General features: G+C 39.1%; 1 protein-coding gene and 1 non-coding gene across 4 annotated transcripts in view; one reads left to right on the forward strand and one right to left on the reverse strand.

Annotated features, from left to right (window-relative positions):
* Positions 1–8,777: 8,777 nt before the first annotated feature.
* Positions 8,778–8,850, reverse strand: trnat-ugu (transfer RNA threonine (anticodon UGU)). The gene has a single exon. It is a non-coding gene; the product is annotated as a tRNA-Thr (tRNA).
* A 1,535-nt stretch (positions 8,851–10,385) lies between these two features.
* Positions 10,386–15,325, forward strand: part of LOC127938053 (coiled-coil domain-containing protein 85C-B-like) — a 38,152-nt gene continuing 33,212 nt past the window's right edge. For all 3 annotated transcript variants that reach the window (XM_052534445.1, XM_052534444.1, XM_052534446.1), the window contains exon 1: positions 10,386–11,628. In XM_052534445.1, the coding sequence (XP_052390405.1) occupies positions 10,929–11,628 (700 nt within the window). In that variant the 5' untranslated portion in view covers positions 10,386–10,928. The remainder of the gene's footprint in view (positions 11,629–15,325) is intronic.

A 15,325-nucleotide genomic window follows, 5' to 3' on the forward strand; every position in this document is an offset into this window, starting at 1 on the left:
TTCTATTAAAACAAATGCTAAGATGAGTTTGAAATTGTTTAATTTCAATGAAATGCATGCGTCAGAGTTAACATCTGGATTAACTGATGCTAAGCAATAACACTCGTGGAGACATTTTTTGGCACTACAATGCAAATACCTGTCATTCATTTATATGAACAACCATCAATACCCATAGATCCATGAGAGACTCATGAGAGCTGTTGCCTTTGATAACTCCGTTTTAACTAGAAACATCCAGCAACTGGAAACGCATCTCTCCTGGCTATCTGCTTTTTTGTATTTGTGGAAATCTGTTTTCAGTTAGAAAATCTAAGTTGTCCCTGTCATTTCAAACTACAAACTACAAAACTATGTTAAACTACATCAATCCAAATCATTCCAAAGGAATGACATCACAATATAGTAATTCGGCCTGAAATCAGAGATGCTACTAGTTAAAGTTATTCTCAACATAATCGCTTGAAAGTTTCTGTTATATATTAATGTATATCCAAGCATCAGACCTTTTCAGACTTTTCACCAATGACAAATCTGTCATATTTGTCACATATTGTTTTATTATTTGTCTTATATTGTCACAATCAACACTACAATATAGCAAGATCTAAATCCTGAAGATCACTCTTATCATTGTTTTATATCGTCATTGCCCAGCTCTAAAACATGCTAACTGGTGAAGCTAATGCCTTATAGGCATTTATATATGTAAAGCTGCTTTGAAATGCTACACAAATTAATTTGAGTTACGGTATCTATACCACTAACTGATTTACATCCAAATATTCTCCTCAGCATTCAGATAGATACAGTATTGTTCAAAATAATAGCAGTACAATGTGACTAACCAGAATAATCAAGGTTTTTAGTATATTTTTTATTGCTACGTGGCAAACAAGTTACCAGTAGGTTCAGTAGATTGTCAGAAAACAAACAAGACCCAGCATTCATGATATGCACGCTCTTAAGGCTGTGCAATTGGGCAATTAGTTGAAAGGGGTGTGTTCAAAAAAATAGCAGTGTCTACCTTTGACTGTACAAACTCAAAACTATTTTGTACAAACATTTTTTTTTTCTGGGATTTAGCAATCCTGTGAATCACTAAACTAATATTTAGTTGTATGACCACAGTTTTTTAAAACTGCTTGACATCTGTGTGGCATGGAGTCAACCAACTTGTGGCACCTCTCAGCTGTTATTCCACTCCATGATTCTTTAACAACATTCCACAATTCATTCACATTTCTTGGTTTTGCTTCAGAAACAGCATTTTTGATATCACCCCACAAGTTCTCAATTGGATTAAGGTCTGGAGATTGGGCTGGCCACTCCATAACATTAATTTTGTTGGTTTGGAACCAAGACTTTGCCCGTTTACTAGTGTGTTTTGGGTCATTGTCTTGTTGAAACAACCATTTCAAGGGCATGTCCTCTTCAGCATAGGGCAACATGACCTCTTCAAGTATTTTAACATATGCAAACTGATCCATGATCCCTGGTATGCGATAAATAGGCCCAACACCATAGTAGGAGAAACATGCCCATATCATGATGCTTACACCTCCATGCTTCACTGTCTTCACTGTGTACTGTGGCTTGAATTCAGAGTTTGGGGGTCGTCTCACAAACTGCCTGTGGCCCTTGGACCCAAAAAGAACAATTTTACTCTCATCAGTCCACAAAATGTTCCTCCATTTCTCTTTAGGCCAGTTGATGTGTTCTTTGGCAAATTGTAACCTCTTCTGCACATGCCTTTTTTTTAACAGAGGGACTTTGCGGGGGATTCTTGAAAATAGATTAGCTTCACACAGACGTCTTCTAACTGTCACAGTACTTACAGGTAACTCCAGACTGTCTTTGATCATCCTGGAGGTGATCATTGGCTGAGCCTTTGCCATTCTGGTTATTCTTCTATCCATTTTGATGGTTGTCTTCCGTTTTCTTCCACGTCTCTCTGGTTTTGCTCTCCATTTTAAGGCATTGGAGATCATTTTAGCTGAACAGCCTATCATTTTTTGCACCTCTTTATAGGTTTTCCCCTCTCTAATCAACTTTTTAATCAAAGTACGCTGTTCTTCTGAACAATGTCTTGAACGACCCATTTTCCTCAGCTTTCAAATGCATGTTCAACAAGTGTTGGCTTCATCCTTAAATAGGGGCCACCTGATTCACACCTGTTTCTTCACAAAATTGATGACCTCAGTGATTGAATGCCACACTGCTATTTTTTTGAACACACCCCTTTCAACTAATTCAACTAATTGCCCAATTGCACAGCCTTAAGAGCGTGCATATCATGAATGCTGGGTCTCATTTGTTTTCTGAGAATCTACTGAACCTACTGGTAACTTGTTTGCCACGTAGCAATAAAAAAATATACGAAAAACCTTGATTATTCTGGTTAGTCACATTGTACTGCTATTATTTTGAACAATACTGTAGATAGATAGATAGATAGACAGACAGTTATGTCATGAATACAGAATAACACAAAATGCACCATTATTTCAAATCAACATCCGAGGTTTGGGCTCTCCAGCAGGCACCCTGCCAGTATTTGGTGACCTCTCTCATGGCTACAGGAATCTAAAATTTCCTCTGTTCGTGTGGCCGAAGAGCGCCTTCAGTACTCCCATGCTGCCTGCCACCCACCGAGACCACAAATCTAAGAGATACAGGCCACACATGCTAAAAACCCTCTAGCATTCATGAGTTTTTCTTTTCAATTACCCGGTTGCCTGAAGCCCGAGAACTGTGGTGATCTTTTCTAACACAAATCTTGTGGTTTAGAATTAATCTAACCAAAGATTTAAATCCAATCCATTCTTTCAGTTCACACCAGTACATCAATAACCGTTTAATTTTGATCTTTGCTGCTGATGACATGTGAAGTGTTAATGAAATGCCAAACAAACTAACTAAACATTAGGCTGCAAGTCAAGAGTTGGCACCGAATGATCAATGCACAGAATCATGTGACAAAACAAGAAAGGCAGCAGTCTCAGTGGGAGCAGGTCAAACAAAAATGCATATGGTTAGGAACTAAACAAATATTTGTAATTAAAACTGAGACTATTATGAAAGAATAACATTTATTACAAGTAGCCTACTGGTATATTGAAAGTACAACAATAGCCTTTCACATCTGTTGCTTTATATATATATATATATATATATATATATATATATATATATATATATATAGTGATATTACATATATGTTTACATTATTTTATTACTTTTTATTGTATTTTAGAACACTTTTTTTATTTCTCATCTTATATCTATTTTTTATCTCAAATATTTTTGCGGTTTTGTTTGTTTGCCAATGCACAGACATTTACAGTATTAAAACATTAGTGATAAAAAGTTTGAAATACAGCACATACACATATAGGCTATCAGGCGCTACACGTGCTTTGGCAGACGGATTTTCTTTTGGAATGTAGGATTAGAAGAAGATTAACACTGCCCTCTATCGTCCATTTCTTCAGTGGTAAAAACAAAACACTTTTCTATAAACTCTTCAGAATATTTGTCATTTATAATTTGTATAGATATTTGTCTTATTTTGATTTGTTTTACTTGACTAATGTCTTTGTAATGATATACAAATCTCCATATTCATCGGGAAGAAGGAGGCGGGAACCGGCGCACAATCAAAATGAAACTTTAATTACAAAAATAAACACAAAACAGCGCGTCAGTCGCCGTGAGGCGAATAAAAAGCCAAACAAATAAATAAAAGCCAAAACACATAAAATAATAAAATAATGTCCCAGGCCTGGTCCTCTCTCGTCCTTCACGGTCATCACTCCAGTTTTATATCCTTCCATCTCCTACGTGGGACTCAAGACCGGCGGTGGGGCGCAGGTGTAGCTCATCTCCAATCACTACACCTGGCCTCACTCCTCGTTCCCACGCCTCTCGGCCCCGCCCCACTCGCCACATACCCCCATCGCCCCTCGCAGGCCGGGGGGTACCCTCGAGACTGCGCTCTACTCCCCCCCCGCTCACGGGGACCTGCAGGAACCTGGGGGTAGGACAGACGAGGCGAGAGAAAAGGAGATGGAAGGAGGAGCGACAAGGACGAGAGAGGGGAGAGAGGAAAAAAAAAAAATCCGGTTCCCAGACGCACTGCTGCTCGGCCCTCCACCAGCTGGGTGATCTCCTCCGCGGTGCCTGGCGGTGGCACTGGACGGCCCTCGGCGGACGGCGCGACACTCCTCCGCCGCCCAATGGACGGCGACGGCTCCTCCGGTTTCGGGCAGCCGGCAGGAGTCCCCCGTTCCCTGCCCCTCCGGATTCCGTCACGGAGGCAGCAGGCTCCGGCCCCCTGGCGAACGGCGCCGACTCCTCCGCTCCCTCACGGACGGCAGCCGCCCCTCCATATCGTGGGCGGTCGGCAGCGAGCTCGCCCGTCCCCGGCAACTCGCTCCAGCCCAGCGCCTCGAGCGTCCCTGGCGGCACATACCTCGCCAGCTCGAGGGCACCGCGGATTCACCACAGTGGCGAGGGATCTTCAGCAGCGCGTCCCTCCTTCTCCCGGGTTTCGGCACCACTGTAATGATATACAAATCTCCATATTCATCGGGAAGAAGGAGGCGGGAACCGGCGCACAATCAAAATGAAACTTTAATTACAAAAATAAACACAAAACAGCGCGTCAGCCCCTCACGGCGACTGACGCGCACAAATAAAAGCCAAACACATAAAATAATGTCCCAGGCCTGGTCCTCTCTCGTCCTTCACGGTCGTCACTCCAGTTTTATGTCCTTCCATCTCCTACGTGGGACTCAAGACCGGCGGTGGGGCGCAGGTGTAGCTCATCTCCAATCACTACACCTGGCCTCACTCCTCGTTCCCACGCCTCTCGGCCCCGCCCCACTCGCCACAGTCTTGTTGATTTGAACTTGCACCTAGTTAGTGTTACGTAAATGATAAATCACATATTGCATAGATCTCTCTCTCTCTCGGCTATGGACCATGGCGTCTGGTGCAGACAGCGTCGCATCATGGATCCAGCCTTTAGCAGCATGTGAGTCAAGAACATCTCTGAATTACTAAATGAGATAGAGATGCACCTCAGCTGATGTAGTCTTATCCGTCAGATACTTACGAAGCTTGATGGGCACTTTTAACGAGATGTCGGAGCGCCCAAAGGACCATCTGGAAGAAATTGCCCACAAGAAAACACCTTCCATCATGCATAACCTGGTCAACTGTGTCACACTCGACGTCATTTGCAAGGTTTCACCCTTCTTCTCTTTAATTTAATGGAAGGTCTAACACATGAAATGTGAAATTAGCTGTTGATCAGCACTTAGTTGTCTGGTTTTCATCCACGGGCGGCTTTTGGTGTTGATTTGAATTTGTTTGAATTTGAATTTCAGTGTTTAAATAGCATGGTGTTCTATCTCAGATACCCATTTTTTACAGTAAGACAATTTATCCATATATGTTTGTCATTCTAAATTAGTAGGGTAATAAAATTATTTTCATTTGCATGACCTCAGCTAAGAACCCCCCCAAGAATTGTAAGACTATACAACAAACTAAAGATGCAACAGAACTTCGTAAAATGGGACAGAAATGGATACAAAAAAGGAAGACAGCAATAGCAAATGGAGAAGATGTCCCCAAAGACATTCTCACACAAATCCTTTTTCCTGTTCCTTTTTAGTTCTATCAGTCTAACAGAGCTTTAGACAGTCCTTCCAAGACAACAGTGTAGCTTGCTGGCTTCAGCCGCAACACACCACAGAGGAAACGAGCCAATAGCCAGTTTCTTCCCAATGACTGACCACCCAAATGGCATGGTAGGCAGCTATGGCCGCCAACTTTAAGGTGGAGGTAGATAATCCTGCAGAGGATCACTACTGCAGAAACTCCAGCACTGAACCAACCAGGCTGTTAACTGGGTCCTGTTATCGACTGCCACACCAAATAGTTAACAGAGCCCACTTCAAGGTGTACTGTTTCCTCTTGGTGGGAGCTCTTGAATGGAGTATGGTCTCAACAACCTCAGTTGAGAGACAGGATTATATGAGTTGTGCCCCCTCAGAGGACACACCCATAGCTTCCATAACTCTGGACAAGGGTGAAGGATTGACCCCTCCGCCAGAGAAAGAAGCTCCCTCTTGACCGGAATCTCCCATAGTGAGAATTTGAAAAGGGCCACCGGGTCCTAGAATGACACTTGGCCCAACCAGAATTGGGCTACTAGTAGCAGACAAACCCCGTGCTAGTGGACTCTCTTCAGAACTCCTGGGAGAAAACAAAATCAGAGGAAATGTGTACAGACACAGCCTTATATACTTATGAGCCCACAGGATGATCTGGTGTGCTACCTTGCAAAGTGGTCACGGCTGCAGATCTCCCCAATTGTTGAAATATGAAACCACCGATCTGTTGTCTGTGTAAACAAGTGCATTATGGCCTCTAAGGTCTGGGAGAAAGTGTTTCAATGCTTGATTGCTCCTCAGACAGTGAGGGATGCGTCCATCGTAAGCGTTACATATTGACGAGGAGCTCCCAACACAGGACCTCAGGACAAGAACCAAGGTTTCTTCCACATGATTAAGGCATGAAGGCATTGCCATGTGACTGTAATTTTGCGAAGTGGATTGCCCCTCTGGGAAAACCCCTTGGTCCTGAGCCACCACTGCAAGTCTCTCATGTACAGAGTCCAAAAGATATCACATTGGATACCGCTGCCATCAAACCCAACAGTCTCTGAACCTGTTTTACAGTGTTTGACTGGCCTAGATTCACTCTGTTGATGGCTGCCTGCATTGTCGTCCAATCCCAAACCACTCCATGATAAATGGGCCTTTGTACTGGAGAGGCGTTCAGCATTAACCCAAGCTCTTTCATATGGGTGAGGACAACATCTTGATGCAGAGCCGCCATCTGTTTTGACTGAGCTAATGTCAACGAATTGTCTATATAGTTTAATATGTGAATGCTCTGGAATCAAAGATGAGCGAGTGCAGCATCCAGGCGTTTGGTGAAAGTGTGGGGTTACAGTGCTAGGTCCAACAGAAGAACTCAATTAAAGTCGCCTTTATTTATATAGCATTTTTTATACAATACAGACTGTGTCAAAGCAGCTTTACAGTGTTAAACAGGAAAAACGTGTGCTGATAATGCTAGAAAACAATGAAAAGCAGTCAGTTTATCAGTTAAAGTCCGTTTATTGTTGATTCAGTGATGTCATCGTCCAGCTCAGCTCAGTTAAGTTCTGTTAAAATAATGAACAATATTGCTAGACATGAAGTGTCCACAACTAAGCAAGCCAAAGACGACAGTGGCAAGGAAGCAAAACATTGGTGACATCCATTGGTGACAGAAATAGAGAAAAAAATCAAACTCAGTCGGATGGCCAGTTCTGCTCTGGCCAGATGAAACTAGCATAGTATGGCTTAATTCCAGATTATTCTAGGATATTCTACGTACTGGAAACTCTATGATTGGTGGATCTCACATCAGGTCACTGTGGGTTGTAATACACAAAACTGGTTCATTAAAGTGACTAGTTAATGGAGTTTTGTTTGTTCCATTCCCAAAATCAGCTTGTAATCTTGGAAAATTAAAACATTGAATATGATTTGTCAATTACTATGCTTTCATTTCATACTTCAATGATTCTGTGTTTTAAACGTTAAATAAAAGTCTGTACACATTCATTTCACCACCATCCATTTTTGCTGTTTCATTCCTCCCCTAGACCAATCAGGAAAATGTAACATTGACAATATGAAATATGACGATAAAATAGAAAAACGGATCTTACCATTTCATGAGGTCTTCAAATCTAACTTGTTGTGATCAAAATTAATTAAACAAATAATGCATAATAGTTTATAAACAAATAATGGAAACTAATACATGTGTAATGGTAAATACTGTTTTTTTTACTGTATAGTAATGAAGTATTTGATTTCGGATGCAACCATACTGTTTATATATTAAGGTTGTCAATTAATTAAAAAATAAAACTTAATTAATTACATGATACTGATTAATTAATTGATTTAAACACTTGCAAGCATTAGGTGGTTTTCCAAATCCTTGTTATGGGAAGAAATTAAAATGTCGATTAACACTTGTTAATGTGTAGACATCTAATCCATAGCCGTATATTAATGACATATATATATATATATATATATTATATTATATATATATATATATATATATTAACCTCAGCAAACTGCTTCAGAGATTTGAGTTCAGTTTGGTTCCTGGACAGCCTTTCGACATTAAAGACACAGGAATTCTATGGCTTAAGTGCGGAGTGACCTTCTACATTAAACAATGCTCATAATACATGTTAACACTTGTTTTCTGACAACTCTGCTGCATACATCACCTTGAAACATTAGCCTGAGCATAAAAGTATTAAAAGTATTAAACTACTGGTTAATTTAATTCAGTTTTAGTCCTTCATTATGGTGATTTAAGGTTTTTGTTTAAATACATTGTGTAGATTATATAAATATGAACATTATATAAGCAGGCTTACTGGCCACATGTATATATATACATGTCAAAAACCTGAAACATATACTGTTAATCTGATTTTAAAATGGTTTTATATTACACGCTATATGCTGCTTAACCAAAGAGATTAAACACAATGATTAAAATATAAAAGTTGTTTTTGTGGCCTTTTGCTCTTAACGTAGTGTTTCTTATTAGGTGTAACTGTAAAAAAATGTTTTTTACGAAGGTGCAAAGATACTATGAACATGTCTAAATAAAAACCATCCCGTAGGCCCCAGCGAGGATCGAACTCGCGACCCCTGGTTTACAAGACCAGTGCTCTAACCACTGAGCTATGGAGCCAGTTACGATAAATTTGACAAATAAAATGGTTTTTAACCATTAATATAAAACGATGTCATGATTGGTGTACGTACAATTGTTAGCACTTTTTATGCGTTATGTGCCAGAAAAGAATGATTACGTACCAAAAAAAGAATGAAACTTTCGTTGTATACTTTTCTTATAGATAAAATATAAGAATTAATTTAGATCAGGGCTAAAAATTAAGGTATTCAAGTAAAATATTAAAAAGGAAAAGATTTTATGTACCAGCCAACCCAAATTATTTTTTTACGGATTGTTAGTCGATGTTTTCGTCGCCACGCATAGCCAATGAGCAATACCCGGATGGATTTTTTTTGTCCACTAGAGGGCGATGTTCACCAACAAAATTCTCCATTATCCCGTTCTGCAGTAGTATAAAGTATTTTTGTTACACCACGTCAAACTCAGCTCCTTGATGGCCACTGTCCTGAAGAGTGTTGTTCCAACCAGCTCCAAAACACCTGCCTGTTCTAGTAATCCTGAAGACTTATTGTTGTTGTTGTTGTTGTTGATTTTATTATTATTATTATTATTATTATTATTATTATTATTATTATTATTATTATTATTATTATGGTTTTAAATACATTTTAACAATTACTCAAACATTAAGGTTTGCAGTCCTGCAAAGTTTCACTCCATTTCACACAAAACACATTTTGAGAGAAAATAGAAGCATGAGATTGGACCCAAACATAGGTGATATTATTTTAACAACCTACAAATTAATTAATTGATACAGTTTTTTTTTTCTCAGTGTAAATCTGCAGTTAATATTAAAAAGTCAATTTATTTAATTATTTGATTTTAATTTTATTTTATGTTAATTTTACTTTCCAGTTCTATTTTAGGTTAAAATGGTCTCAGATGTCCTGTATGAAACACATATTATGTTTTTTTTTTTTTTAATGATGTGAAAAACAACACAAACAAAAGTCAGATTCTTGTTTAAAACCTAATTAATTGTATCGAAATCCTATTGATAGGTCACTTGTATAATAATTTGGAACCCGGTGTGTGTATTTTTCCTTGTAATCAAATCATGACATTTTTCAATTTTTTGCAAAAAAGTTGTAGTTCTGATTTGTTTTGAATGTCAAATATCTCTGGTAGCCATCTGCCCCTCTCTCACTTTATATTATAACCAATAGGTTGGTCTTTAAACATTTGTTGACTTTCCATGGTTTAGTCTTTCTGTTAACTTAAAAATAATTGAACAAATGAATGGATGGATGAATGCTTGTGTAGTTTGCGTGGGAAACAGAATATATTTGCCAGATTTATAAGATTCCGTCAAATAACCGTTCAACACTCAAATTGAAAAAAACTGAAAAAGTAATTATGATTAAAAAAAAAATTATTAATAATTTAATTGTAATTGAAACAGATATTATAATCTATTTAACAATTAAATAAAATTAAATCCAGTCAGCGTGTTTGTGGGAATGAGGTGCTGTCTCTTTAAGAGGGCAGATCCTGCCTTTTGCCTCTCATCTCTGAACCTGCTCAGATCAGATCCGCTTCGGATCATTTCACTCCAGTCCAGAGGAACCGGACCCGAGACCCTGAACACTGTCACGCGTGGGGAGCTATACTGCTAACCCCTTCTGATCTGATCTTTGGAGCTTTCGCTCAATTTTAACGTGAACGCAGATATGTTTTTAATGAAGGCGGTGTTTGTGGTTGTTATTTTTTGAAATATTGCTCCTGAAACCTGTAAGATCACGCGCGTCTAAAGATTGATTTTTCTTGAGAAAAACATCGATTCATTTACAACGATGCTCGTGGATTTTTATGTCACGAATATTTTAGGATATATAAATCCAGGCATGACAGCGAAGTTATCGGTAAGAGAGCCGTTAATAATAAAGGTGAATGTTTGAAAATTAATTTGTCAGCAATACATATCAGTTTATGGATAGTCTTCCATTTTAAAATGATTCCCGTAAATACTTACACAGTCTAATACATTAATCAGTTTTTGAATGCGTTTTTACATTGCGATTGATTATAGTACTATGTTAGATCTGTGTTAACCCCTAAGACTGAGAATCATGATGGCAAAACATTGTCCTAATGATGACCTAAGTAAGATCTCTGATGATGAACTGGTCAGATGGAGCAAAGAGGACTTGATCAAGAGACTGAGAAGGACTGACAGTGAGAAAATGAACGTAATGCTGGAACATGGGAACATGATGAAGGACATCAACCGCAGACTGCAGGTGCACCTCCATGAGATCCGTAATCTGAAGGAGATCAACCAAAAACTGCAGGATGATAACCAGGAGCTCAGGGAGCTCTGCTGCTTTCTCGATGATGATCGGCAGAAAGGTAAGAAGCTATCTCGGGAATGGCAGCGGTTTGGGAGGCATACGGCCAGCTCCGTGATGAAAGAGGTGAGCAGCTATCAGCAGAAGCTCAAGGAGCTGGAAGGGAACCAGGAAAACATCCTCCGGGAGAATGCAGAACTAAAGGAGATCATTCTCATGTTGGATGAAGACCGGACTGGAGCAGGATCTAGAAGCTCTATAGACAGCCAGTCTAGTCTGAGCAACCTGAATGGAGGTTCGAGCAATGTCCGAGATGTTGGCGATGGGAGCAGTACCTCCAGCGGTGGAAGTGCTGGCAGCCCAGACCATCATCATAATCACATACACAAGACTGTAGAAACCAAAATTGGCACCATACGACGATCAATGGATGATCTCTCTGCTCCACATCATCACAGGAGCAATCCCAATGGACTCAGTGGTGAGTATAGATGACCGTTTTTGCTGCAATTATTGTATAAAACTCCAGTGAAATCAAAATTAGATTTTTTTTTTTTGGCTCAGTGCATTTCGTTAAGTTTTAAGGTCATGCATATGTCAGTACGCTCTTAAAATGTTGACAAAATTTTTGTATCAGAAATACACATTTAAAGAGAGAGTTCACCAAGATGGTAAAAAAAAATGCTACTGTGTACGAAACCATGTAATGAGGTAAAATACACAACTATGTTAATAAAACACCCAATAATTATGTGAAACGTGGGTGTTTTTAGTGTTTTAAAACGTAAAAAATGTATAAGCTAGTCTTAAACAACTCTCTTTTTCACGTAAACCTTGAGAAACCATAAAAACTTTAATTTTGCCCCTTCATTCAAGTGCTTGTTTGACTTATTTGTATCAGCAGCTCATCAGCAACTGGAGCGCTGAAAGAGCTCATAGGATCATATACCAGTATCTTGTGATGGTCGAACACATCTGAAAGTGATTTTTGATTGAGTAACTTGTAGGTCTGTGAAGCTTGAGCTACTGTTTCGGACGGTTCAGTCCGATTTGGTGAACTGGTTCATTCAGTTTACTAAAATAAACCAGTTCAGAAGAATGGTTTGCTAATGGACATCACTCCGGACTGTTTACCTGAGGCTATGGATTACAGGCAATAATGTTGTAAATAATGTAATTTTTATTGCTCAGACCGACCGTTTAGCTTCATAACACTTGAATCATCAGGAGCCGCAGGTATTAATTTTGTATGGCCTGATTTGGCTTTCAAAGTGACAGTAGCAGTTGGCTTTTTGTGGCATTTTATTAATCACCAAGTTTTCATGGTTTCAGCTAAATTAAATCTGCTTTACGTTTGGGTGAACTTTCCCGGAAGTCTTTGTCTTCCAGGAAAACAAACCAAAAATAGCCTGCTGATTACTCATCTTTCACTAATGGGCATGTGCAGTTATTATTAAGCAACTGGAGTTCTGATGATGCAGTAAATGAAGACACCGTGCCACCATATTGGGATTCCCACACGTTTGACAGACTTAAGTAGAGGTCATTTGAGTTGAATGTGTGTAAGTTAAAACATTACTCACTGTTTTAATTGGAAATATGTAAACTGAGAAACAGAACTTGTCGTGCCATTTCACAGGGTTTTTAAAAGTATTGCTCATCAATCTACTTATCATTTATATATTTGAGATTAAAGGTTTAAGCTGTTTTAAGATGCTCCTGTGAAACTACAGTTATAACACTTCAACATTGAAATGGAAGACTTGATTTCAAAGAGTTATTTAGTTAATGCTAAGATTATAAGGGTAAAAATTTTCTTATGCTTTCGTATCAAGTTCTGTACATGAGCAAACTTGCAAAGCTTGGGTAAACTATGTACAAATGTAAATGATTATATTAATTGTATATACTTAACAGGTAACAGTAGGAGTTTAAGTCTTACAGTATTACTGAAGATGTAGCTAATTACCCCAGTTTTAATTACCTACACCTCCTCAGATCAATAATACAACAGTATTGCATGTCAGTGTGGCCTTAAATGAAGGTCCCATGTTAATTGCTTTTACAAGTAAATCGTGAATATGGATTTTTGACTTGCTGGTGGACTTCGTTTCTCGTGCAGTGGGAGGGCATATAAAAGGAAACCAGTAAATTTGCTCTATTCAAGCCCTAAACACCCACATGAGCTGACTGTTTGATAACTGTAATGAAATGACATGTTAAGCCTGGCTTTAGCCGCACTTCAGCAGCACCAGGATTTCAGATGAGAGGACAAGATTCTCCCTGTCTCTCAGGCTCTCAGACATCTGAAGATGCTTCCTGATGGGTTGGATAGCTTCTCTCTCTCTCTCTATTTATATATATATATATATATATATATATATATATGGCAATTGACAATCAATTTGAGAGCTTGTAATATTGCTTGTATAAGTGGCCTTACACAGTGTTTAAAAAATCAGTGATTGTTTCACAGTGTATCATTTAGGTCTCAAGTCTGCTGTCTTATGAAGACTCTTATCAAAATATAATGTAATGCTGAGAAGCGCTATTGCTCGGCACAGTGAAGTGAATTGTTTTGTTAACTTTGTGGTTAATTATCTTGAGTCCTAATGGACACGGTAACACACGGCCCTCTCACAATATATTGCTTTACAGATCTGTTGCTTTTGCCGCTCAGAAATTGACGCAATCATGCAACACGTATCAGAAGATCTGCGCTCAGGCGCGGTGAGCACTAACACTCACTGATCTATAGGCTATATAACTGAACCTCGCTGTTGCCCACCTCTTCCAACTGAGCCAGGGACTGCTAAATGAAACGATCACACTAGTCAAACGAACCAGGCTTTGGGGGTCAAACATGCTCCAGCACGGTTAAGATTCCCTAGTGTCAGCACACCCTAATTATTCTCCTGCACCCACACACGAGTCTCTACCCGTCCCTCAAGTGTTGTCCCGCGCCGCACTCTGCTGCGATGGGTCCCGCGGTCATGCAGGTCTCTACTCGGAAGTTGCTTGTTATGATCGAGGCTCTGGACTCTGAGCATAACTTGTTTTTCTATAACAAACTATAAAATGTTTTCTATAAAAACGTTAATTTCCTGGCAGTGACAAATAGCTTGTTTAATATTTAATTTAATTACATTAATATTATACACACACTAATACGAAATTTAATGTCGAAGCAATTTTCACGGCTAATAGCACATTAAATTAAATGTGAAATAGTATTTTCTTGTAAAACATGATACAAAAATCTCGACCCAATGAAAAAAAATACAAAATGATAAGTGGATGGATGGATGGTTGGGATGGGGTGGGTAGGTGGTTCCAAACGGGGAAAACATATTGAGGTTAAATACAGAATCCTCACAGCATTTTCTTCACCAGTTTGATCAGAATCACCACTTGTGCACTTGTGAACATGGTGATCTACTTTGATCTTAAATAGGCCTGTCGCTTTACCAGCTTGTCTGATCAATAAAATAAGTTTTATCATGGTTCAATCCCCTGGGGTCAATATGTGTGGCCTGTAGTCAAAATGTGTTGCAGTGTCATTTAATTAGAACGTCAGATTGAGCACATAGATGTTTGGAGTATGTGTCTTCATTCCACAGGGATTCTTCAGACATTCTAACAGCCGTAGGAAGATGATAAGTGAGCAAGGTGGGACCCGTGGAGGTTTTTGTGGGAGACATTGGCTATTAAGGCCAGAGAGTGGATGGGTTGGAGAGTGTGTGACTATGAGGTCCCATGCTCTCTTTCCTCCTTAAGGGCTCTCATCAATCAGTTGAGCCGTTGGCCATCCCAATGCACAGATGGTGCAGCAGTAATCATCAGAGACAGGTTCATATTTCATCACAGTGTTAAATCCCAAACTGTGTTGCACAAATGCTTACAACTCTATGGTTTCAAGAGTTGAAGCCTTTACACAGACAGGATGTATTACTACATTACTAGTATATTCTTACAATGATTTCTGTGGGCTATACATATATGAAATGATCTACATTTTGATTGTAATTCCGATTTCAAAAGTAAAACAAGATTCAACAGGTGTTCTATTGATCTTCATGTATATAAACCGTATATTATATGGTTTCAAATCCCCATCTCTTGCTCATACGTTGTACAGCAATGTGAATTGTGTCAGTCAACATGGACTTTTTGTTATA

This window comes from Carassius gibelio, chromosome A20, assembly GCF_023724105.1.
Source record: "Carassius gibelio isolate Cgi1373 ecotype wild population from Czech Republic chromosome A20, carGib1.2-hapl.c, whole genome shotgun sequence".
NCBI classification, from domain to species: domain Eukaryota; kingdom Metazoa; phylum Chordata; class Actinopteri; order Cypriniformes; family Cyprinidae; genus Carassius; species Carassius gibelio.